General features: G+C 44.7%; 1 protein-coding gene across 7 annotated transcripts in view; it reads left to right on the forward strand.

The window, feature by feature from the left end:
• NTRK2 (neurotrophic receptor tyrosine kinase 2) overlaps nucleotides 1-24,007 on the forward strand; it is a 196,585-nt gene that overhangs the window by 55,145 nt on the left and 117,433 nt on the right. For 2 of the 7 annotated variants that reach the window (XM_077936017.1, XM_077936015.1), the window contains exons 8-12: nucleotides 270-569; nucleotides 5,632-5,682; nucleotides 6,577-6,609; nucleotides 12,784-12,887; nucleotides 20,534-20,633. In XM_077936017.1, coding sequence (XP_077792143.1) covers nucleotides 270-569; nucleotides 5,632-5,682; nucleotides 6,577-6,609; nucleotides 12,784-12,887; nucleotides 20,534-20,633 — 588 coding nt within the window. The remainder of the gene's footprint in view (nucleotides 1-269; nucleotides 570-5,631; nucleotides 5,683-6,576; nucleotides 6,610-12,783; nucleotides 12,888-20,533; nucleotides 20,634-24,007) is intronic. The other 5 variants (XM_077936016.1, XM_077936018.1, XM_077936019.1 and 2 more) reach the window with 5 other exon arrangements.

The following is a 24,007-nucleotide window of genomic DNA, read 5'->3' on the forward strand; positions in this document are numbered from 1 at the left end:
ACATAAACAAGCCACTGCCCCTCCAAAAAGTGAAGAAGGAAATAATAAATCATAGCTTAAATAATCCTTTATTATAACTTCCTCTAAAGAATGCTTTAATATATATATATATATTAAAAACATAACAAATTTGCTTTTGGAATTCATTTATTCATTGCATTTATATGGATGCCAGCTGCTTTGCTTTAATGATTTAAAACAAACAGATGAATTTTCAAGGAAGAGAAAATGTAGTATACTAACATTACTCTTATTTGTTCTTAATATAGTTGCACCAAATATCACCTACCTTGAAATTCCATATCCGGACCACCACTGGTGTATTCCATTCAGCGTGAGGGGGAATCCACAACCTATCCTGACATGGTTGCATGATGGGGTTAAGTTGAATGAGTCCGTCTATATCTGGACTAAAATACATGTTGTAAATCAAACGGAATACCATGGCTGCCTTCAGCTGGACAACCCTACTCATGTGAACAACGGCGATTATACCTTGGTGGCACAGAATCAATATGGAAAAGATGAAGCCAGCATTTCTGCGTACTTTATGGAAGATCCTGGAGGTAGTAAGTAATAATATTACTATAATATCATTGAAGCATTAATTAAGTAGGGCTGTTGTTTCTTCTTAGTTTGCTTAATGATGCTACTGAAAGTTAAGATGAGCAATTTTTTTATTTTAATTTTGCATGCAGCCCTTGGGTGGCATATTTCTATTAAAGCTGCAATCCTATACACACTTACCTTGCAGTAAGCCCCATTGAATGGATTAGAGCTTGCTTTTGAATAGTCGTGCATAGGTTTGCATTGTAAGTCGTAAGGTTAGACTAGTTAAATGCTAAAAAGCAAATAAAATGCAGATTTGAGAAAGTAATCTCACTAGACAGCAAAGTAACTTAAACTTTGCATGATGAACTAAACCGTCTCTGGTCAGTCTCATTAAATTAGTAATTTAACATTATCAACTGACTGAAACCATTATATAAAGCAGTGGTTTTCAACCAGGGTGCCGTGGCATCCTGGAGTGCCTTGAATGATAGTCAGGGGTGCCACGGGCAACACTGGCCTCTGTCCCTCTTTCCTTCCCTCTCTCCCTCTGATGCCCTCTTGCATCTCTGCCTCCCAAAGGCTTGCACAGCTGTTTGTTGCTGCAGCCCTGACTACAAGCTCCCCAGGCGAATGGTGCTGCTGGGCTGGCCAGGGGGTGCTTCCCAGGTCCCTGTGGGGCAGTGTGAGGAAGCAGCTCTCTTTGGGGTAGGGGGGTGCAGCTCAGAGACCAGGGGCGGCCGCTGTGGCTGCCCAGAGGACGCCCAAGGAGAAGACAGGAGACTCAGGGAACACTCCACAATGGAGGGTGTTTGAGAAAGGGTGAGAGGCTGCCAGCTCTGCAGGCAAGGGGGGACATAACTGGGCTCCAGAGCCCCACAGGGGGGCCACAAAAATAATATAGTTGGTCAAGGGAGCCATGGACTCAAAAAGATTGAAAGCCTCTGATATAAAGTATTATTTTCTTAATCTTCATGTCACTGCAAGTTAATACAGTATTGCCCATCGGAGACGGTAATTGTTTCATTCATTTGCTTAACTTTCACTTCAAGCATGGTTTGTTTGTTTTTCTGCTGGATACTGAAATACTAATTATAGAGGTGCAAATTGCAATCCAGTGTTCCTAGGTTATGGGTGCTATTAAATGAGAAGTTTGTCTGCACTGAAACATCTTTGTTAATTGTTTTCTTAATGTATAGCTTAAGGCTCTCAAAATGAGAAGGATAAGTGATCATTGCATGGGGGTGTGTGCCTGTGTGTGCATGCTTTTGTATTCTTCTGCCTTCCTCATTATTCACTACTACTGAAGAGATGCATTACTTCTACCTATGCACAGAGGTGCACGGAGGTTATCATATCTTGCTCTTCCAGAAATTGAATCTCATAATTTAAGCAGAAGTTCCTTAACGTACAGTGATTTTTTTTACCTTTGAACATAAACATTTAGGGCTCCCATATTCAGCTACATTTGCAGTTTCATAGAATGCTGTTATACAGTATCTCCCTGTGAAGTTAATTAAGCCAAGCTGCCAGTTATATAATCTCTTCTTTTATCATTACTTTATACTGTTTTTAAGTCTTAACAAACTTGTAAATATTCAGAGATTTTAAAAACCGTAGATTTTTTTGCTGCTTTTGTGGTGAAAAGGAAGAATAGACTCAAGCACAGTGGTAGTGGAATGGCATAATACATTGTGAAATCCCTTGGGGCACTCTATAGAGCTTCATATGCCAGTAATTACCACCACTGTCTTGTTTTCCATGGTTAAACTTCATATCTCATACCTTCCTTAATAATGTAATAGTTTCACCTGTTAAGAGAAGGAAAATACCAATCAACTTGTTAAATAGATCTAAATGGTTGGGGTTTTTTCCCTGCTTGAGGAAAAGAACTCTGCAAAGTAGGTTAAAACTTCCCAGGGGAGGCCAATCCAAGTTGGATGAAGATACACCCAGTGCTTTTTTTCTGGGGGGGACGCAGGGGTACGCTTAGCCCTGAACATTTTGTGAATCTAAGTTTGGCCTCATTGAGGGGCAGTATTTCAATATGAGTGGGAAAATGAGAATACCCCTAAACATTTTTTTTTTAGAAAAAAAGCACTGGATACACCTAAGGACTTACTAAAATCCTTGATTTGTTTGTCTTGGAGCCCAGTAGCAGGGAGGTGCTATAGACCAGGCATAGGCAAACTCCGCCCTCCAGATGTTTTGGGACTACAACTCCCATCACCCCAGCTAACAGGACCAGTGGTCAGGGATGATGGGAATTGTAGTCCCAAAACATCTGGAGGGCCGAGTTTGTCTATGCCTGCTATAGACTACAGAAGAGATCTTTGCCTCCTACAGGTTTGCATGGCAAGAGATAACTTTGTACCTCTAGCCTAGTAAACAAATCTAAGCAAAACATTTTGTTCACTTGCTTTACTGTGCAGCTCCATTATTTGAGTGTCAGTGGCATTAAAGTATGGCTACCTAAGCAGAAAGAAACTTCAGTAGATGTAATGACGCGTCTGCTCCTTTTCATATCCTTTTCAAGCATCCTGACAAGGTTCTGGATTGGGGGCTGGACAGTTGGTAAATGCCCATGAGGATGTTGGCATCTTAGGGTGACTGAAGTAAACGCTTGATCCCCTGGAAGCTTGCTTGTGCAGGTCTGCAGCACATTGGGTGTCCATTGTATTTGGTCTGCCTGAAATTCTCTACCTAAAGTTCAGTTTTTCAAGTGGCTTATAGTTGTTGACAAGTATTAAGAAATCAATGCTAGGTTAAACCATGTGTAGACCCCACTCCAAGATAGCTTCACTCTTGGAATATTGCAGTGTCTTACAAACTATTTGTCTTATATCTTATGTTTGCCTTCTTCCATAATGAGAATAAAGACAAATAAAACATATATAATCTACTGTAATTGCATTCATGGTTTACATTGCCATTTAAAATAAATACAGATCAGTCTTCAAGCCTGAAATGGCTTTAATAGCTATTGTCACTGTCAGTTTTACATACTGCACAAGCCCAATGCTATCAAGTGATGGCAGTGAGCTGACTTGAGATTCAGTAGGCTTTCCTTGAGTTACTGTTGCTGTGAATCCCACAAGTGATATTCTTGCCTTCCTGCATTTTTGGATCAGTGCAACAGGGAGCTGCACCCTGGAGGAGTGATGTTGGTGGAGCTGTTTGGGGCTAGATAACCATTGCTCCACCCATCCACTCCCACCCAGAACAAAAGCTGGTTAGGGCTAGATATAAGAACAGGTCGGTGGCTCACGCTCAGTTTATGAGACCAAGTAAATAGGCTACATTTGCCAACACTGTTGGCAAAACCTGGATGTGCTGCAGTCCCCAACTGGAACAGTACAGAGGAGGGTTTACCCCATTCTCCTACAGAGGGAGAGTTTCTTTTATATTCTAGTTGAAGGGAGACAGCAGTTGACCTGTTGGGACCAGTGCCCTCCTCTGGTTTTACCATTACCAGGACTTTTAATTGTATATAGCATTGTGTTCCTGTATGGGGCATACATGTATGAACATACATAGGAAACTGCCTTATACAATGTCAGATCCTGGTTCTGGAAATTGCCATACAGAGACACCATTGGTCCATCTAGCCAAGTATTGTCTGCCCTGACTTGCAAGGCTATCCCGTATTTCATATCAAGGTCTCTATCTAGAAATGCCAGGAATTGAACTTGGGACCCCGCTAAGCTATGACCCTTAAACTCTGCATGTACAAACCTTTTGAGAGAATCCCATGTGTAGGGTGTTCTGAATATGGAGTAGAAGGATGTGTGTTTTCTGTGTGGGGATACATTTCACTCCTCTGTTGCTGGCATGGAGCTACCACATTAACTGTTAGAGAGAATGATGATATATGCATACATAGTCACAAAAGAAGGTTAATTTTCATTAATAGTTGCTTTATCCAATTGATCTCAGAGAAAAGCTTATCATCCAGATACATTGTATGTTAGCATAAAATGTGTGCCCAAAAGTTGTAAAGAGGGATTCTCAGTCTGGGCACAAGCATTTTGAAGTAAAGCTTGGCTTGAGTTCTTCTAAGAGACAGACAGTCAACAGATTTTTTTGTCATGTTAATTATTCATTATTAAAATGGCTCACATCTAGTTCCAAAACCTCTAATTTCCACCCAAAAAAAAAGTAATCAAGAATCTACATTACTAATGATATTGACCTCAGAGAGGCTGATTTGAGTGGCAGTGCTAATGGAAAAAGTCCAACATGAAAGTTAAAGTTCTGATGAGATACCTTCTCAAAAAAAATTTTTTGACAATGTTTCGTCAATTTGAGGCTAACAACAAACTATGAAACCAACAAAAAAATAACAGCCATTAAGAAAAGTGGGATTGTTCAAAAACTAAAAAAATGAATAAAAAGAAGATCCCCTAAAAGGAAGCATAGTCTCTGAGCTTCCCAGCGCACCTCTATATGTTCTCCAATACACTTCAAATGCATCTTGGCTTCTGTCACCATCTGAGGCTGAAATGGGAAAGGTCTAGGGTTCAGAAAATGGTCGCCAAGTAACAGCACGTTCAGAGGTCTAAATTAACAGAATGTCCCGAAGTCCTCAGTCCAAGATTTTGAGGTTAACCAGCTAAATAACAAAGGAGTAGGTGGACTCGCTCCATGCTTGGGGTGATGCAGGACATGTAAACAGGTTTCATTTACCTGTGCAGCACCATAGTTTCCCACCCCAGCCTCTGGGCAGTTTGTCAGCCACTCCTTGTTAGCTCTTCTGGATGTGATTTGAGGTTTTAAAATCTACAGCAAGTCAGAAACAGAAGTTAAAAGGTCGGCTTTGTCTCTGCCACTGGTCAGAATGTGTCCCCCCTCCCCTTGTTGTTTTACCAAGCAAGGTGGCATATACTATACAGGTAAGCACCCCAGAATCTCACAAGCAGTTTCACCAAAGTTTTCCTCGCAGGCACAAAGCGGATCTTGGGCTGTTGGTTTTTGAAAAAGCTTTCAGGCCTACCCCCTTTCTATAGGGCCCGGTTGGGCAGAATCTGCAGCTAGGCACCTAGTGTCTCATAAGCAAGCTCTCACAGAGCTCTTCCTCCACAGTGCAGGATCCGGAATGCTGGTCCCCATTCCCAGATGAGACAGATCTAACAGGTAGGCACCCCAGAGTCTCACAAGCAAGCTCCCAGGAGTCTTTCTCATAGGCACCTGATCATATACGAGCTTTTCCACCATTTCATAATGATGACATCTTACTAGTAACTGGTACAATGATTACTTGACCATTAAAACATGCTACATTTTCACCTTGCATCATTGAGAGAGGTTCAAACACACTTAAATAAATGGGTTTTCCCATCAATAAAATATATGAACAGGGCCCGCTATTCTCACGTTACGCTAATCTTATCAAGTAGCAAGTTGTTCTCATTGTTCTAGAGAAATAATAAGTGACTTAGATTTTGTGTGCCCAAACTGTTTCATCATCTTGGAAGATTCAGCTTCCTAGATAAGTTTTTTAAAAAAACCTTTAAAAGTTACAAATTCAATAGTGAGTGGTGCTTAGACTGTTGTGTTTCAGCCTGACAAGGCTCTGTTCTTTTTCTTTTAGAAAAGTGATAATTATTATATTAAAAATTCCCCAGTGCAAACCTGTTCATTCAAGTTGAATCTGAATTCTCATTTTAGGAATATTGAATATTGAATTAATGTTCTCCCAAGGCACAATATATTTATTTATTTGTTTGTTTATTTAGTTATCAAATTTGTATACCACACTATATCTGCAGATCTCAGGGTGGTTTACAACATAAATGTGCAATGCATAATGTAAAATAGGTGAATTCAGCTGATATGTGTGGTGTAGAATATGATGCGCAAATAAGTGTATTTTGTATTTCTCTGGAAACAGTTTAGAAGATAAAAGTGTATACAATTTAGGTCTGTATTTAATGTCATATGGTATCATGTGATTAAAAGCTAATTGGTTAACTGTACCTCTATGCTATATTTGTAACTTAATTATATCTTTTTCTTTTTGTTATCTAGGTAGTTCGTTCTACACCCATCTTGGTTATAGTGGTATATTTTTATTTTCTACTTCAAATATGTATATAACCTCAAATGATCAAGTAAATGACTGAAACATGTGAAAGATGGACTTTTATACAGTTTGGAATCATTAATACAGTAGATACTATTCAGCTAGATTTTGAACCTCAAAATTTGCCTTGAATTTAATATAGATATGAATTTCTTCTGAATTTTCTGAAGGGCAATCCTTAATCCTGAGGTGGCGCATTATCCTGGAGAATGTCAGCAGGGTCAATCTTCATTGCTGTCAAGGGAGAGGGACAACATGGCCCTTCCTGTTAAGCTCTGCCTAGTGAGATGAACAGTCAGGTCAAGTTGGACCTGTAAGAGCTCTTTGAGGCTTCTCCTTCACCTGCCCAACATGCGTGAGAAGGGCCTCTGGATGTTTCTTTGTGTGTGTATGTGCGCAAAGTCTCTTCAAGAGCACTCCATTCCCACCTAGTCTGGAGCCAGATGTCTTGCCACTGAAGGAAAATAGCAATTTTAATCTAAAATAAAAGTACAGTGGTACTTTGGTTGTTGAACTTAATCCATTCTGGGAGTCCATTCGACTCCCAGAACTGTTCAAAAACCAAGGAACGGCTTCCAATTGGCTGCACTCAATCAGAAGCTGCTTCAGATGTCCGGCTTCCAAAAAATGTTCGCAAACCGGAACACTTACTTCCAGGTTTGGGAGCCGATTTGTTCAGGAGCCAAGCCATTCGACAACCAAGGTACCACTATACTAGGATAGATGTTCTGGCAGCAAAAACTGTGAGGCAACAACTAATATGTGATCCTATGCCCACTCTCTCCTCTTGTCATAGGGCAAGGCAGACTAAAAGTGCTCCTAGAGCATCTGTCTCCCCAGGCAAATTGGCAGGAAAACACTTTTGATATCCACAAATATCAAATGTAACTTACAAACTCTGTCCAGCAGTTTATCCATGGTTTATTTACTACCAAAAAAACCCACAGTTGGCTTATGAATGTTGGGTTAGCAGAGTATCCAAGGATACAGTTTCTAGTTGTTCAATGGAATATACTGCTTTGACTTATCATAGACTTGGAAACTCACTATTCCCTAAAGGAGATGGCAGCATCTGCTGTTTTTTGGCCTAATTGTCCTTAGTCATTTGATATGTCGCTGAATGGGTCTCCACCCAAATTTGTTTTTACTACCTTAAAAAAAAAATACAGTCTGTTTTTCAAGAGAGCTTATTCCATAAAATGGCTTACAGCTGTATTTCAAACCACGACAGCATTACAATATTACATGCATTCAGCAAGTATTACAGAATAGATACTGCAGACATGGACTTTAATAAGAAGGTCTCGCACAAGGTTGTGCTTTCATAGGGTGCTAGCTCATGGAAGCCCACCCTTAATGCTGCTTCTCTGTTACGTGCCAAGGTGAAGGAATGGTCTCCTGGAGCCTCAGGAGAAAATGGAATTTCTCGTCTCTGAATTTCCTGGAAGATAGTCCACATGCGACCTCTTTGTGACTAGCCAGCCGGTTATGGATTTCCTTCAAACCAGAGCTTCTGTCAACATTGTACATACGTTGGAGGCAGACAGATGTGCCTGGGGTGAACTCACCTCCCCGCTCACCTCCTTCTCTCCATTTCTTATTGTTTTCAGAAACAGTTGTTTTTGAAATGGTAATAGAATTGGTGCCTGTTGGTATGGATGTTTTTTTATTTGGTTTTGAGTGGGGACCAAAGAGTTTGTGCCCTTTTCCAGTCTGCTCTGGCAGGGCAGGGTATCCATTCCTCCTGGCCATGCGATAAAAATTGACCAACCTACATGTTCCAGGTGCCTTCTCAAGGTTAAGAGCTGCCCTCTGTGAGACTTAGAGAAACAGAAATTTGTAGTAAGGAAAATTTCCAATTTTTCTTTTTTGTGTGTGTACTGAAGCAAGTCTTCTTATATAACAACCCCTTTATATATTTATGGAAAATATCATACTTTTGTTTTTCATATATATATATTTGTATATCTACATAGAATTATTAATTACTATTTTTTAAATAAAAACATACTTTTTGCCATAAAAAAATTCCCATCAGCTATTTTTCTTTGTAAAACAATTTCTTAAAACTGTGCTTGTTGGAGGCTATGATCCTGCACACAGTTAATCTGCTTAAGTCCTACATTTAAGCTGCCCGATTGTGTGTAGGATTGCTGCTGAAGCTATTTGCAAATTAATGTTCTTCAACAAAAGGCCAACCTATCGTTGTTAGATCAAAACTGGTGCCTTTTAAAAGAACTAAATTTTTAGATAATTCCATCATAAAAGGCACCATTGCCTTTTATCTGTGAAAGTCCATTTTAAACATTGTTTCTATAATACTTGTATACCTTCAGGAGTGGAACGTTTTGTTCATTCTTGCTGAATATATAGCCCTATGCCAAAAATTGCCTAAAACCCAATATAAAATATATATTAATTATAATATATAATTTTATATATTCATTTGGTTTTATTCCACATCATTAACCATAAACTCCAGCATGCAATTGGATTGCCACATTACCTGTAAGAGGAATGAGTAGTTCCTAATACTAATTAAAGTCAATTCTGAAGGGGAGTTTTGGACCATTCAAGAACCCATTATTTGGATAAATATTTGGGCAGCTTGCCTGTGATAGTGGAGGAGCAGGGCAGGAGGGAATCCCACAGCCCACTGGTGAAGTCTCCCTCACTTAATTAGAAGTTCACTGAATAGATAGCTTGCAGCCATGCCTTCAGTTCTTTCATACTTAATTACAATAAGCCTGATCAAGAATGCAGTATGTGAGAAAGGGAAGATTACCTCTTCCCTCCCTAAAGCATGCACACTGTGATTGTAGGAGCCATAGGGGGAAAAGTCTCCATTGGCCTTGCTGCCATAGGGGAAAGTGCTAGAGAAATGTAAAATACAATGACCCCAGAGTTAAAACTCATTGATTGGAATGACTGTGTATAAAAAGGAGAGTATGGTAGTTATGCCTCTTTCTCAATAAAATGTTTAATATGACCTTATGATTGGAGATACTATATTATTGTAGTTGGTAAATTATTGCAGTGTCCTCTAAAAAATGAGCTGCAGCAAAATTCGGGCTTGCATTCTCCACTTCTTACAAAACTAACTTTGGAAGTTTTTGCTCGTGTGTTTATTTAATCACAGGTTTCCACAGCTGAACTTGGTTTGTTTCAGACAATAAACTGTGGTTAACCAAAAACAGAAATGAAAGCTTCCCCACTTCTCTGAATTGTATGGAAAAATTAGGTGAAAGTGTTGGAGCCCAAAGTTTACTGAGCTTTGTACTTGGTTGTGCACGTTGTGTTAAACCAGGCATAGGCAAACTTGGCCCTCCAGATGTTTCGGGACTACAACACTCATCATCCCTAGCTAGTAGGACCAGTGGTCAGGGATGATGGGAATTGTAGTCCCAAAACATCTGGAGGGCCGAGTTTGCCTATGCCTGTGTTAAACCATGGTTTGGCATGATGCATATATGTTGCCATAGAGTTAATCTCTTCCATTCCCTTTTTCTGTGTCATTTCTGATTTTTCTGGCTTGTCAAAATTAATGATAAAATAAAATTGTCATATCAGGAGTAACTCACCCAGTGGGGTGGAGCTGCAGCAATAGTCTCCCAGCAGCGGGGAGGGGTGAGGTTAGGGCTATGCAGGATGCTCCCACTTGTTCACCCATGTAGCCCCAAATTCTCCAGTGCCTCACCCCTTTTCCTCATGGTAAGTGGCAGTGACCATGGTGGCTGGAGGCTGTTGTTTGGCTCCATGGCACTGGGCAAGCTGCTCCTCCCTCCTCATGTCAGCTAAAGAAACAACCTGCTCAAATGATATCAGCTCATATTTAACTATATTTGGTAGGGAATACATCAAACTTGCCTATCTTCCTTATGTACTTTGGGGAAAGAGTGAGTGAGATGACTTAAAGGGAGTAAACTGCCATTTAGTTTAGCTTATGGTTAATCACCTTGGTAGTCCAAAGCACACAAAGTGGCTCAATTCTGTCAATTGTATACAATTATAACAAATGGAATTTCTGCCATTAAATGCTCCGTTCCTATGCGTGGAGCTGATTGCATCATTTTTTCCAAAACAAATCATAAAAATTAACTCTGCATTCAAAGCATATAAAAAGATTAACTCCAGTTGTGCAACTCTAAAAGCCATAAACAGAAAACATTTTGTACGAAAAACCACCTAGTACTGTGTGAAATTATGTATTCCTCTACATGTTTTTTATGGTATATTGTACATTCTGCTGGATGCTTATTTATTTATAGTTTTCAGATTTGGCTCAAAAGCCATATAATCTGATTTTTCTTTTGCCCTCTCTTATTTTGTGATAATATGTACTAATGAAAGTGGAAGAACCCCTGGCTTTTGTCCAAGTGGCAATGTTAATGTTTCTCAGTATATCTGTATCATGGCAACACAACCACTAATGTGCCAAGTGAAACCTCCTTTACACCTTTTTGCTTGTACTCTGTTACAAGAGTCTTGAAAGCAAAGCACCCCACCTCACCCCCGTAATCTCACAAGTTTCATGTGCAGTTTTTTTGGCAGGTCTTACTGCTTAGCCATTCTGGGTTCAAGGAAGAAACTTATAGCCCTTGCCTGGATGTGGAAATCCTTTCCTGTTCAGATGCACACCTTCTTGTGATATTAACAGAGCACCAGGTGGTGTGGACTTCATTTGCCCTTTGTGGGATCTTGACATTGGAATCAGATATTATGCAAAACGTGAAAGGAAGTGTAACTAGTCATAAATAAGCACAACATTTGCTGCGATTTGAGATAATGAGCAGATTAAACCTTTTGAAAAGTTCTACATACAAGAAGCATTACTATCTCATGGGAAGAGAATATATTTGTTCTGGAATAGTTTTAAAATAAATTTCCTTCAGTTCAAGGATAGGCAAAGTTATGCATAACTTAGGTTTAATATTTGATTCATTAATATTAAGTGAAGATCTTTTGTTCTGTGCTCACTGAACAGATTTTCATTAATTATTTGTTCATTCTTTTGTATTTCCAAATGCCTGCTTTAATAAATCTAACCTTTTCCCCCTTCCACTAAATGGAGAATAACTTTTTTGGCATTTTAAGATACTTCAAATTGTACAACTTTCTGGAAAGTTAATGCACATTTTGTTGCATTTCAACTTAACCTATCTCTTGTCAGTGAAAATACTTCCCGCCTTTGAGCTTTTGCAAAACTTATTTCACTGGGAAAGGAGAACTGCAACTCAAGCAAAAGGATACATTTTTCATACTCAAAATGAAAGTTAGAAGAATCAGGGAAACAATGATGTACTTTCAGCTGCCAAAACAGGCCTTAAACTACCCTATGCATTATTCTTGGCTGGTCCATGTGGTTAGAACTCCCTCACAGAATTCTTAGGAGATGATACCTCTCCTTCTTTCTTTAAATTCCAATTGAACTCCATCTCTTCCATGAACCCCTTGATTTGTCTCATTGTATGAAACCTTATTATACCCAGTTTCCTGGGAATAAGTCCTATTAAACTCAATGGGATTTACTTCTGAGTAGGCAAGTATAGGATTGCACTGTTAATTTTTACCACCAATTACGTGTGTAATCCTATACCTACTAGACACTAAGCCTCATTGAGCTCAGTGGAATTTACTTTTGAATATAGATGCTTAGGATTGTGCAGCAAGTATATGGAACTCTATTTCCTCCTGTTCCTTTGCTGTTATCCTGCTCTCTCCCTTTTCTTGTTCGTGCCCCTTAAATGGTAGATTATAAGATGCTTAGGGCAGGGGCCAGTATTTTTGCTTAACTTATGTTAGCTCTTTGAAGTACTATACAAATAACAGAAGAAGTTTCTATTTAGTGCATTTTACTATTACAGTATTACTATTTTCATCCTTTGTTTAGAATATAACTTAAGAAAGAACAGAGTACATATTGAATTTGAAGAGTAGATACAAGTTTTCATACCACAGAGCATTCACTGAGAAAGTCAGGAGCAAATAAAGTTCTTGGCTTTCTGCATTTTTGGCAAACAAAACTTAGAACACTGAACAATGCATTATAGAATTATAGTAAATTTTCATTTCCTGTGTTTAGTACTTTTCATAGAGACAAAAAAAAAAAGTTACAGTCAGGGAAGTAAATAAAAATACATTCTTTCTCTTAGAGGATTATGGAACGCCAACGGATAATTTTGAAGATACTACAAATAATAGTAATCCAGTTACTTCTACGGATGTTTCCGACAAAAACAATGAAGATAGCATCACTGTAAGTATATACATAGTTTCCTGGTTTGTAATCTTAGCAGACATTCTTACAAGGGATCTGATACGTTTGTGGTGTTTTAGCTTGTAACAAGACACCACCTTGACTATACCCCAGAGCTTTTCACAGGCATTTATAAAATGTGAAACAATTGCTTTCCCAAAGAGTTGGTAAATTATAGATAGAAAACAATGTGCAAAGTTTGTTTCATACTGTCAGGGTTGCTTCAAGATCCTAGCTCACAGAGGATCACGCTAGCCAACGGTCATTAAGTAAAAGTCTTTATTGAGTTACAGTTTCCATTCTCAAGCTGCTGCGTGCAACCCTACGTCTAGTAGCTAGATCGGCGAAGCTCCGTCTGAATCTCCGCCCCTCGTACACCAACTTAATATCCTAGCCCTGCTCCACCTTTTCCGCCTGACTGTTCTTCTCTGGGTCCCTCTGCCCCCCTGGGTCTCTTCCTTCCGGGATTCTTCGGACGCTGACCCCCCGGACTCTCCTGTCTCCTTGCGCCGGGCTTTAGGACCCGGCTCTCTTTCCGGGCTGCCTACTGCGCCTCCTTCCTGTGCATTTGAACTTGGCGCGCGCGCCCAACCTTCCACCTTCCGTCTAACCGTTTCTTCGCTCCCAGATGGAGGTGTGGCCACCCCTGACTCGTGCCCTCCCTCCTGCTGTGAGCTGCCAGCGCTTGCCCCCTGGCTCCTTTCCTCTTCCCTGTTCTCTGGCGGTGACGCTGGACCCGATCTCCAACTGCTCTCCTCTGATTCCCCTCTGGCTCTATCTCCCTGGGGTGCCCCCCTAAACTCCCCCCTTGCCTTGGCCACTGGTGCTCCTTTCTGTGAATCCTCCGACTCACTGGAGAGACTCGGAGATCTCGGGTCGTCGTCATCGCTCATCCTTTCTTCTGCCTCCTCCCCTTCGCTCTCTGTTTCCTTCCTTGCCCTTGCCTCTGCTCCTGAACCCCTGACATCCATCCCCCCCTCGAAGCCCCCCACTCCCCCTTCCCCTCCTTCCGGTGCTGGAGCTGGGTGCTGCTGCGTCAAGGAGACGAATGTCGGGTACCGTTCGGTTCCCGTAGCGGGCCTCCCTCCGAAGTCTTCCGGTTCTTCCTCCCTTCTCTCGTCGACGACGGTCACCTCTGCTTCCATCTCTGTGCCGCCGTGCTCGAAACCTGGATCGTCCCCGAAAATGTCCATGTCCGTCTCTCCCTCGCTTCCTCCAGGCGGCGTTGCTCGGCCTGGACCTTCTTGCCACTTCCTGCGCCACTGTTCCTCTGGTTTGTCGTCCCACCAATACGAGGGTTCTGAGGCAGATCCCGAGGGCGACCCCTCCGGGGAACGGACGTCTCGTATCGGGTCCTCGTCCGAGTCGAACCCCCGGAACGTGCTGCCCGAAAGCGTGGGTGTGAAAAGCCAGTCGTCGAAAAAGTCTGCTGGCATCGGTCTATGTGGGAAGAGGGCATGAAACTCGTCTTTGAGCAGAGGTTCGTCCAAGGCGTAGTCCGGCACCCAACTGTTCGCACTGGCCGGGGTGCCCTCCCTGGCGAGAAAGTATTCTACCCCTTCTTCCCCCCATCTGGAATCCAAAATCTCTGTGACTTCGTTGATGCGCTCCTTCTGTGCCACTCCTGCGTGCCCTGGTCTGTCTCTGGCCGGACTCTGCGCCGTTCCGGGTTCCTGAAACCTGTGCGGTGCCTTGTAGGGAGTGAGCACCGATCTGTGGAATACCGGATGCATTCTGGAACCCTCCGGAAGCGCCAGCCTGAAGGCCACCGGGTTGACCTGCTCTTCGACTTGATAGGGCCCCAGTTGCTTATGCCCTAGTTTCTTCTTGGCCAACGACCTGGCCGGCACTGCGTGGGCTGCTAACCAGACCCAGTCCCCCACGTGTAGCTCTTCGCCAACCCTTCTGCGTTTGTCCGCTTGTACCTTGTATGCGTGCTTGGCCAGTTCCAGGTGGCGCCTCAGCTGATCGTGGACTTCCTGCAGTTCCGACGCGAACGCATCTGCCGTCTGCGGCTCCCCTTCCCCCAGCCTTTCCAGTCCCGGGAAGGTTCTGGGGTGCCTCCCGTTGTTGGCGAAGAACGGTGTGACCCCCGTGGACACGTGCTTCGTGTTGTTGTAAGCGAACTCGGCGAGCGGCAGGTAATCCACCCATGTCGCAGGTTGTTGATTTGCATAACACCTCAAGTACTGCTGCATGATGGCATTGACCCGCTCTGCTTGCCCGTTGGTTTGCGGGTGTCTCGCCGACGCCAGGTTGATCTTGACGTTCAGGAAGCCCATCAGCCGCTGCCAGAAATTTGAGATGAACTGCCGCCCCCGGTCGGACAGAATAGACCGTGGCAGACCGTGAACCTTGAACACGTGGTCTATGAACAGTTTGGCGGTTTGTTCCGCCGTGGCCACCTTCGCACACGGAATGAAATGTGCCATCTTGGAGAACAAGTCCACCACCACCAGCACTGCCGTCTTGCCCCTCGAGCTGGGCAGATCCGTGACAAAGTCCAGGGCCACCCTCTCCCAAGGTTCGGCCGGAGTTTGCAGCGGTTCCAACAGTCCGGCCGGCGGTCTAAGCACTGGCTTCGCCCTCTGGCAGGTGTCACACCTCGCCACGTAGTCCGCGACCTCCCTTCTCATTCCAGGCCACCAGAAATCCCTGGCTACTAGTTCCACCGTCTTCTCCTTGCCGAAGTGCCCTGCAGTGGGCGCGTCGTGCATCTGCTGCAGCACCTTGGCGCGAAGTTCGTCTCCCGGCACGTAGATGGCCCCTTTACGGATGAGCAATCCATCTCTTAGCTGGAAACCGTCGGCCGCTGCTTTGCCCCTTTGCACCTCTGAGATCTTTGCTTGCGCGAAGGAGTCCCCCTGCAACGCTCGTCGCACCGCCTCCAGATCCACGGTTGCCGCGGCGCACGCCCACACTGTTGGTGCGAAGATGTGCATGGCGGCCGCTGGCGTTGCTTCCTCCAGATACTGTGGCTTGCGGGAGAGAGCGTCCGCCATGATGTTGGTGTCCCCCGGGACATACTCTATTCGGAAGTCGAAGTTCGCAAAGAACTCAGCCCAACGTATCTGCCTTTGGTTCAGGAACTGTGCCGTGCGCCAGTGCTCTAGGTTCTTGTGGTCCGTGCAAACCTGCACCGTGTGCTTGGCGCCGATCAGAAAGTGCCTCCACGCCTTGAACGCTGCATGAATGGCCAGCAACTCCCTGTCCCATATGGTGTAGTTCTGCTCGGACTTGCTGAGCTTCCTGGAGTAAAACGCTCCCGGTCGCCACACCCCCTGCGGGTCTTTCTGCAGCAGGACCGCCCCCACGGCTCTGTCCGAGGCGTCAGTCTCCACCCTCATCGGCTTGCTGGGGTTGACATGAAGCAGCTGCTCTTCCGACGCGAAGAGACGCTTGAGTGCCTGAAAGGACTGTTCCGCCTGCTCTGTCCAAATGAACTTCTTTTTCTTGGAGCTAAGCGTGTCAGTGATGGCCGCCGTCTGCATAGCGAAGCCCTTGATAAACTTGCGATAGAAGTTCGCAAAGCCGACAAACCGTTGGACCTCCTTCCGGTTGCGCGGGCTCTTCCAATCCAACACCGCTCGAACCTTGGCGCTGTCCATGGCGAGCCCCTTGTCAGACAGCTTGTAGCCCAGAAAATCCACCTCCGTCACGTCAAATTGGCACTTCTCCAGCTTGGCGTAGAGCCTATGGTGCTTCAGCCTGTTCAGTACTTCCTTGACGTGTTTGTCATGCTCCTGTTGCGACTCCGAAAAGATCAGGATGTCATCTAAGAAACAGACGCACGTCTTGTAGAGAAGTCCCGCCAACACGTGATGCATGAATGCTTGAAAAACGTGGGAGCCATTTTGCAATCCAAAAGGCATAACTCTATATTCGTAGGTCCCCAGTGGCGTGAACATGGCTGTTTTCCACTCGTCTCCCTCCCGCATGCGAATGAGGTTGTACGCACCTCGCAGATCCAATTTGGTGAACACTCTGCCCTTCCGCACCTTTGCGAGGAGGTCGTCAATTCGGGGCATGGGGAAGTCCGACGGCTTAGTCACACTGTTCAAGGTCCTGTAATCCACTACGAGCCTCTTTTGGGGCGTATCCCGCTTCTTAACGAAGAACACCGGGCTGCCTCCCACCGCCTTGGACTCTCGGATGAAACCGCGCTCCAAATTATGATCTATGAACTCCTTGAGTTCTTGCAGCTCGTCCTCTGACATGGAATACAGTTTCCCCTTAGGCAGCGCCGCCCCTGGCAGCAGGTCAATCTTGCAGTCATATGGCCTGTGAGGGGGTAGCCTGTCTGCCTCCTTCTCGCAGAAAACTTCCAAAAATTCTGCGTACTTGTGGGGAATCGCTTGCAGCGTGCCTAGCAGTAGCTGTGACTCCTCTTCCTCTCCTTCCTGCCTGGGCACGATGCAGTGTTCAGCACAAAAGGAAGAGCCGAAGGTCAGCTGCCTCTGGTACCAAGCCAGCGTTGGGCTGTGTTTGTCCAGCCAACTCATGCCCAACACAATGGGCGTGTCCGACAATTGAGTGACGTTGAAGCTGATGACTTCTTGGTGATTCCCAAGTCGCATCACCATCGGTGGCGTCTGCTGCACCACTTGCCCTCCTAGCAGCTCCCTGCCATCCACCGTGACCACCTGCAGGGGCAGTGTGGCCGGCAGCAACTGTATAGCATGCTGGTTGACAAAGTCCTGCCCCATAAAGTCCGCATTGCTGCCTGAGTCAATGGTGATTGGCACGTCCATGGTGATGCCATTGGGCAGCTGGAGCGACGCGGTGAGCCTCACCACTGGTTTGGGCGGGAGGGGGTTCACGGGCTGTAAAATCTCTGGGGACTGCATCATTAATACGTCTGGCTGGGCCCCAGTGCCTCTTCCTCCAGCCAGACAGCGTCGTTTCCCTGCTGTGGTTCTCCTTGCTGCGTTGCTGCAGTCGCCATTGCTGAGGCTGCAGTGAGCTTGTGGAGCCTCTGGGGACACTCTTTCGCCATATGCCCTGGCTCCTCACAGACGTAACACTTCCTGTTCCCTCTAGGAGGCTTCGCTTTCACTGCTGCTGGTGCTAGGGCTCTGGTTGCTGACTGAGCCCTGGCACCTCCAACCTCCATCGGTTCAGCTCCTCCCCCTGGCGGAGGCGTGGATTGCGTACGTGCTGCTTCTCTGGGAAAGAAGGAGGAGCCCCTGGCTGGTTCGCGCCCTCCACGCCCTTCGTCCCTGCTCCACGGACGTCCTTCCAGCCGTACCCCCACTGCCAGCGCCCTCTGCACGACCTCCTGGGTGGTCCGGGGTCTCTCCCCCCTCGCAATCTCATCTTTTACAGAGCTGTTTAGTCCCTCCCAGAAAAGGTCTCTTACAGGGGTCGCATCTCTGTCCCATTCTAGGGCACTGGCCAAGGCGAAAAAGCGGGCATGGTACTGCCGTACGCTGGCCCTTCCCTGCTTCAGTCCATGAATCTGTTGCCGAGCAAGATCCACGTCAATGCTTGATAAAAAACACGCATCCATCGCTTTAATAAAGGCATTCGCATTTTGGAGCGCCGGATCGTTATCCCTCCATAAATTGCGCAGCCATGCTCTGGCATCCCCATGCAAATAAGACATGATGAACCCCACTTTCTCTTGCTCATCTCTAAAATCTTTACTCAGCAGTTGCAGTGCACACAGTACGTCTGCTTTAAAATTGGGATACTGTTGCAGGTTCCCATCGAAGTGAGAGACCAGACCGCCTGTGCGTCTCCCCAACCCAATCCCCTCTGGTTTGGGTGTCTGTTGCCCTTGCTTCGTAAGCACTTCCAACCTGACCTGGAGATCCCTGTAGGCGGCAGCTGCGTCCTCCTCTCTCTTCCTGGATGCGAGAGCCTCGGCATTCAGCTGTGACACTGCTTCTCTGAGTTCCGCTATCTGCTGTTCAGCCGTCATGTCGGCTGCCGTTCGTGAGCTCACTCGTAGGCACCTGCTTCTCTCCTCTCCTCGAGGCTGTAGATGCCCACAATACGTGAGACGGAGCTTACTGTCAGGGTTGCTTCAAGATCCTAGCTCACAGAGGATCACGCTAGCCAACGGTCATTAAGTAAAAGTCTTTATTGAGTTACAGTTTCCATTCTCAAGCTGCTGCGTGCAACCCTACGTCTAGTAGCTAGATCGGCGAAGCTCCGTCTGAATCTCCGCCCCTCGTACACCAACTTAATATCCTAGCCCTGCTCCACCTTTTCCGCCTGACTGTTCTTCTCTGGGTCCCTCTGCCCCCCTGGGTCTCTTCCTTCCGGGATTCTTCGGACGCTGACCCCCCGGACTCTCCTGTCTCCTTGCGCCGGGCTTTAGGACCCGGCTCTCTTTCCGGGCTGCCTACTGCGCCTCCTTCCTGTGCATTTGAACTTGGCGCGCGCGCCCAACCTTCCACCTTCCGTCTAACCGTTTCTTCGCTCCCAGATGGAGGTGTGGCCACCCCTGACTCGTGCCCTCCCTCCTGCTGTGAGCTGCCAGCGCTTGCCCCCTGGCTCCTTTCCTCTTCCCTGTTCTCTGGCGGTGACGCTGGACCCGATCTCCAACTGCTCTCCTCTGATTCCCCTCTGGCTCTATCTCCCTGGGGTGCCCCCCTAAACTCCCCCCTTGCCTTGGCCACTGGTGCTCCTTTCTGTGAATCCTCCGACTCACTGGAGAGACTCGGAGATCTCGGGTCGTCGTCATCGCTCATCCTTTCTTCTGCCTCCTCCCCTTCGCTCTCTGTTTCCTTCCTTGCCCTTGCCTCTGCTCCTGAACCCCTGACACATACGTTGCCATTAAGTGATATTACTTGGTTGCAGCTTCCAAGCTGCATGGAAACGACTCCCATTTACAGCCTGAAATATTTTGGGTTTCCCTCCTTTGGCATGAAAAATATGGTGTAACTTTAGCTGAATGTTCTAGTGAGCACCCATATAATTTAAGTAACTATAAGGTCAACGTGGGTGGCGCTGTGGTATAAACCACTGAGCCATTGATCAAAAGGTCGGCGGTTCGAATGCCCATGGCGAAGTGAACTCCCGTTGCTCGGTCCCTGCTCCTGCCAACCTAGCAGTTCGAAAGCACGTCAAAGTGCAAGTAGATAAATAGGTACCGCTCTGGTGGGAAGGTAAATGGCGTTTCTGTGCGCTGCTCTGGTTTCCAGAAGCAGCTTAGTCATGCTGGCCACATGACCTGGAAAAACTGCAGACAAATACCGGTTCCCTTGGCCTGTAAAGCAAGATTAGCACCGCAACCCGAGAGTCGTCTGCAACTGGACTTAACTGTCAGGGGTCCTTTACCTTTTTAAAGCCAAGATAAACTGGGTGTTGTATCCAAGGAGCGGATGATCTTGAGATATTTTCCTGGTTCTGGTTTCCTTAGCAAAAAGCCATAGAAGCCATATTTTGAAGTCTCTTTTATCGAAGAGGCAACCTTAATTTTTTTTTTAAGGATTAAAATTCTAAATTCTCAGCTCTTACTAGGGCGTTGTGACTATCCCTAGTAAGAGCAGCCTAGGTGTGTAACACCCATAGGCTCTGAGTGGCAAGAGTTCAGACTGCAAACTTCAAAAGCTTTTCCAGTTTGACAATTCTGATATCATGTTCAAATACTGCCAATACTTCAATACTGGGTTTAATGCACCTTGCTTTTCTTTTAGGTCTATGTTGTAGTGGGGATTGCAGCATTAGTGTGCACTGGCTTAGTTATTTTGCTCATTATTCTCAAGTTTGGAAGGCACTCCAAGTTTGGAATGAAAGGTAAGAGGGGCTGCTTTTATTTCTTTACTTCAATGGGTTAAATTGTTGTTTTTTGTTTTTTTATACACACTATATACATTTACATAGGGACGCGGGTGGCGCTGTGGTCTAAAACACTGAGCCTAGGTCTTGCTGATTGGAAGGTCGGCGGTTCGAATCCCCGTGACGGGGTGAGCTCCCATTCTACGGTCCCAGCTCCTGCCAACCTAGCAGTTCGAAAGCACGTCAGAGTGCAAGTAGATAAATAGGTACCACTCTGGCGGGAAGGTAAACAGCGTTTCCATGTGCTGCTCTGGTTTGCCAGAAGCGGCTTAGTCATGCTGGCCACATGGCCCGGAAGCTGTATGCCAGCTCCCTCAACCAGTAAAGCAAGATGAGTGCCACAACCCCAGAGTCATCTGCAACTGGACCTAACAGTCAGGGGTCCCTTTACCTTTACATTTATATACATTTACATGTGTAAACTTTGTACAAAATACATACAGTATGCATGTTAACTCAGAAAATGGAAGGTGTATTTTAATGTACCTCCTGGAAGATACAGCAATTTTTTCCTCTATGATTCTTGAAGTTTGCAGTGCATAATAGCAGTACAAAGTGCTGGGCCCCTATACCCTTTCTTCTACTAACAAATGTACACTGGGGCTGTGCTAAATGTTTGTATGTGTTTGTATGTTCTGGTACAAAGGCATTTTAAGGCAGCCCAAATGCCCACTTCCTGAAATTCCCCTAAGTGCACCTTGGTCCCTTTATGGTCATGGGTGCTTTCTTTCTCTGCTTCTCCCTCAGCACCATTTCAGAGTGAGGCCATTACTTTCTATATCTCATTATCCATAGTCTCCATGGATGTGGCGAGTGCTCTAATACTTTGAGTGCATGTCACAGGAGGGGGAGTGTGGAACCACCAGACAATGAAGGTGTTTCTCAGCCAACAGAGTTGTGGGGGCTCCTCCTCCTGTGTCCTTCTGCCAAAGGTGTTTTGTCTTCAGTTTCCTACTATTCCAATGATTAATACAAATTGCTACTGAAAAACCGAACTGTTCATTTTCATTGCCGCTTCTTTCACTCTTCAGTAACCATTTTAACCATTACGCCATGATCAAATAGTTTGTGTGCTTATTCAGTAATAGTGAGAGTTCTGTTTGCTCCCCCCCAAAAAATATTTTTCATATAGGAAGTGATTTGGCAGAATTGGTCACTGATGTGATTAATTCTCTGTAGAGGAATAGAAAGGGGTCAAGATGTAGTTGTAAGTCAGTGGTTACTTTATCTTTTCTCATATTTGTCCAGTCATTCTACCATATGTGGGCATGTCTACCATGTGTGGTAATATGAACGGACAGTCATAATTCATACTGTGATTATTAGGGAAAAGATTTTTTAAAAATACAGCAAATCTTTTAATGCCTTTATATACAACCAGTGCTATTTTTCTAGAAAAAGAGGTGCTATAACTCACCATTAACACCTCCTTCATTCTCTTATAATGGCAATGGTGCCCCCCTTAGAAGTGCTGGAATTGAGTTCTGGCTGAAAAAAGTCCTGTATAATACTATAGTTCAGCTACTTTAGAGATGCTGTCCTACACGAAGTAGATGCATTGAAGTTAATTGACATGACTAATTTGGGATCATTAATTTCACTTTTATCAATTTTAGACCTAGCTGAATACAACTATATGTACAAGTCTATCTGTCCCATCACAAAAAAGCTACCGCAGACCTGAAAGGGGTTTAGAAGGGGCAACCAAAAGGCTTTAGAGGTTCATTTGGGACATCTACAAGGAAAGCCTAAAATGTCTGGAATATTTTAGGTGGGTTTTGTCTTGTGTTTTAAGGCAGCTGTTGGGTGACATGAACTCAGGATCATCCAATAAAGTTAATGGACGTAGATTCCGAACATACAAAAATCATTACTTCACATAATGAATGATCCATTTATGGAATTCACTGCCACAAGAGGTGGGGATAGCCCTTGGCTCGGATGGTTTTTAAAGTGGATTGGACAAATTGGACTGTCAATTCACCTGTGGTAAATAAATAGAGCCTTCAGGTTCAGTGGTGGTATATGCCTGAATACCGGTTATGGGGAGTCAGTTTTGTGGGACAGCTACGACCTTCATGCCCTGATTGTGGGCTTCTCAAAAGCATCTGGCTAGTGGCTGGAGAAGTTCAAGCAATGGCCACTTATTTGGGAATCCGGAGAAGTAGTGGTTAAGGCCACAGCCTGGTCAGGCCATCTTTACCATGGAATGACCAATTGGGGACATCAGAGCCTCTCCTGCAGAGGTGCCTCTCAGCAGGAAGTGCCCATTTGAACAGGCCAACATGAGACCAGCTGGAGGCATGGCTGCAGTGGTAGGCCAGGGCATCACTCAGGTCCAACCAGTTTTTACAAGTTCAGGCTGCACGCGGGCTTCCCAGCACAGATCAGCATTGGTTCTTATCTTGGCTAATTATGCTAAGTGTTTTGATTATGCATGTAGCCCCTTCATGAGGCCATCAAACAAACCAGGGTCATACGACTTGCAAATAATTTTCCAAGTTCTGTAAATTCCCTTGAAGATGCTGACTTCTCAGTTTGTCAACATAAAATTTTATTTGCAAATATCCAAACCACAGAAAAGTTTTATTTCCCATATACAGTTTGATTTTATCATGGCTAAGAAATCCAGTTTCATGACCAAGGTCTATATATCTATTCAGTAAGACATTTTATTTCGTTCATCAGAGGTCACTACAGTCCCTCTAATGGCAAGGAAATACCTTGAGAAATAAGATACATTAAAAATGATAAGAAATGGTTTCCAAAGAAGGTGCAGTAATTTATCTCTACAAGTTATATTTACCTTAACTTACAACTTCACAGGTCGCTTTGGAAGTTTAAAGCATTATAATTTATTAAAGCTGCTGTTGGGAAGGCTACAGACAACCCATATTTTTGGGTTCTTTCTCAAATAGCTTTGACGTATGAAAATGTTATGTTTATGGAGTAACTTTTGAAAAGCCACACAAAAAGAGGTTTTGTTTTGTTTACAAAGAGCCCTGTTTTGGCTCAATCTTTGTAAGACCAAGGGAAGCTGCATAAATAGGTTTGGCACAGTTATGATGAAAAAAAGAGTCAGGGTCTTGCTTTGGGCCCAGCTATCATCCAAAGGTGAACCGTGTCCCTTAAATGCCATTTTCCCAACTGCTCACCTTTTAAAAGGCCTTGTTCAAGCCTGCTTCGTTTAAAATATGTGGACAGTAAACAGTAGGGTGCTGTTCTTGTTTATTCAGAAGCTAGTCCTATCGAGTTCAGTCAGATTTACTCAATAGCAAATCTGTGTAAGCCACAGGGAATAAACCGCATTGAACTCAGTGGGTCATATTTCT

This window comes from Podarcis muralis, chromosome 11, assembly GCF_964188315.1.
Source record: "Podarcis muralis chromosome 11, rPodMur119.hap1.1, whole genome shotgun sequence".
Classification (NCBI taxonomy): Eukaryota; Metazoa; Chordata; class Lepidosauria; order Squamata; family Lacertidae; genus Podarcis; species Podarcis muralis.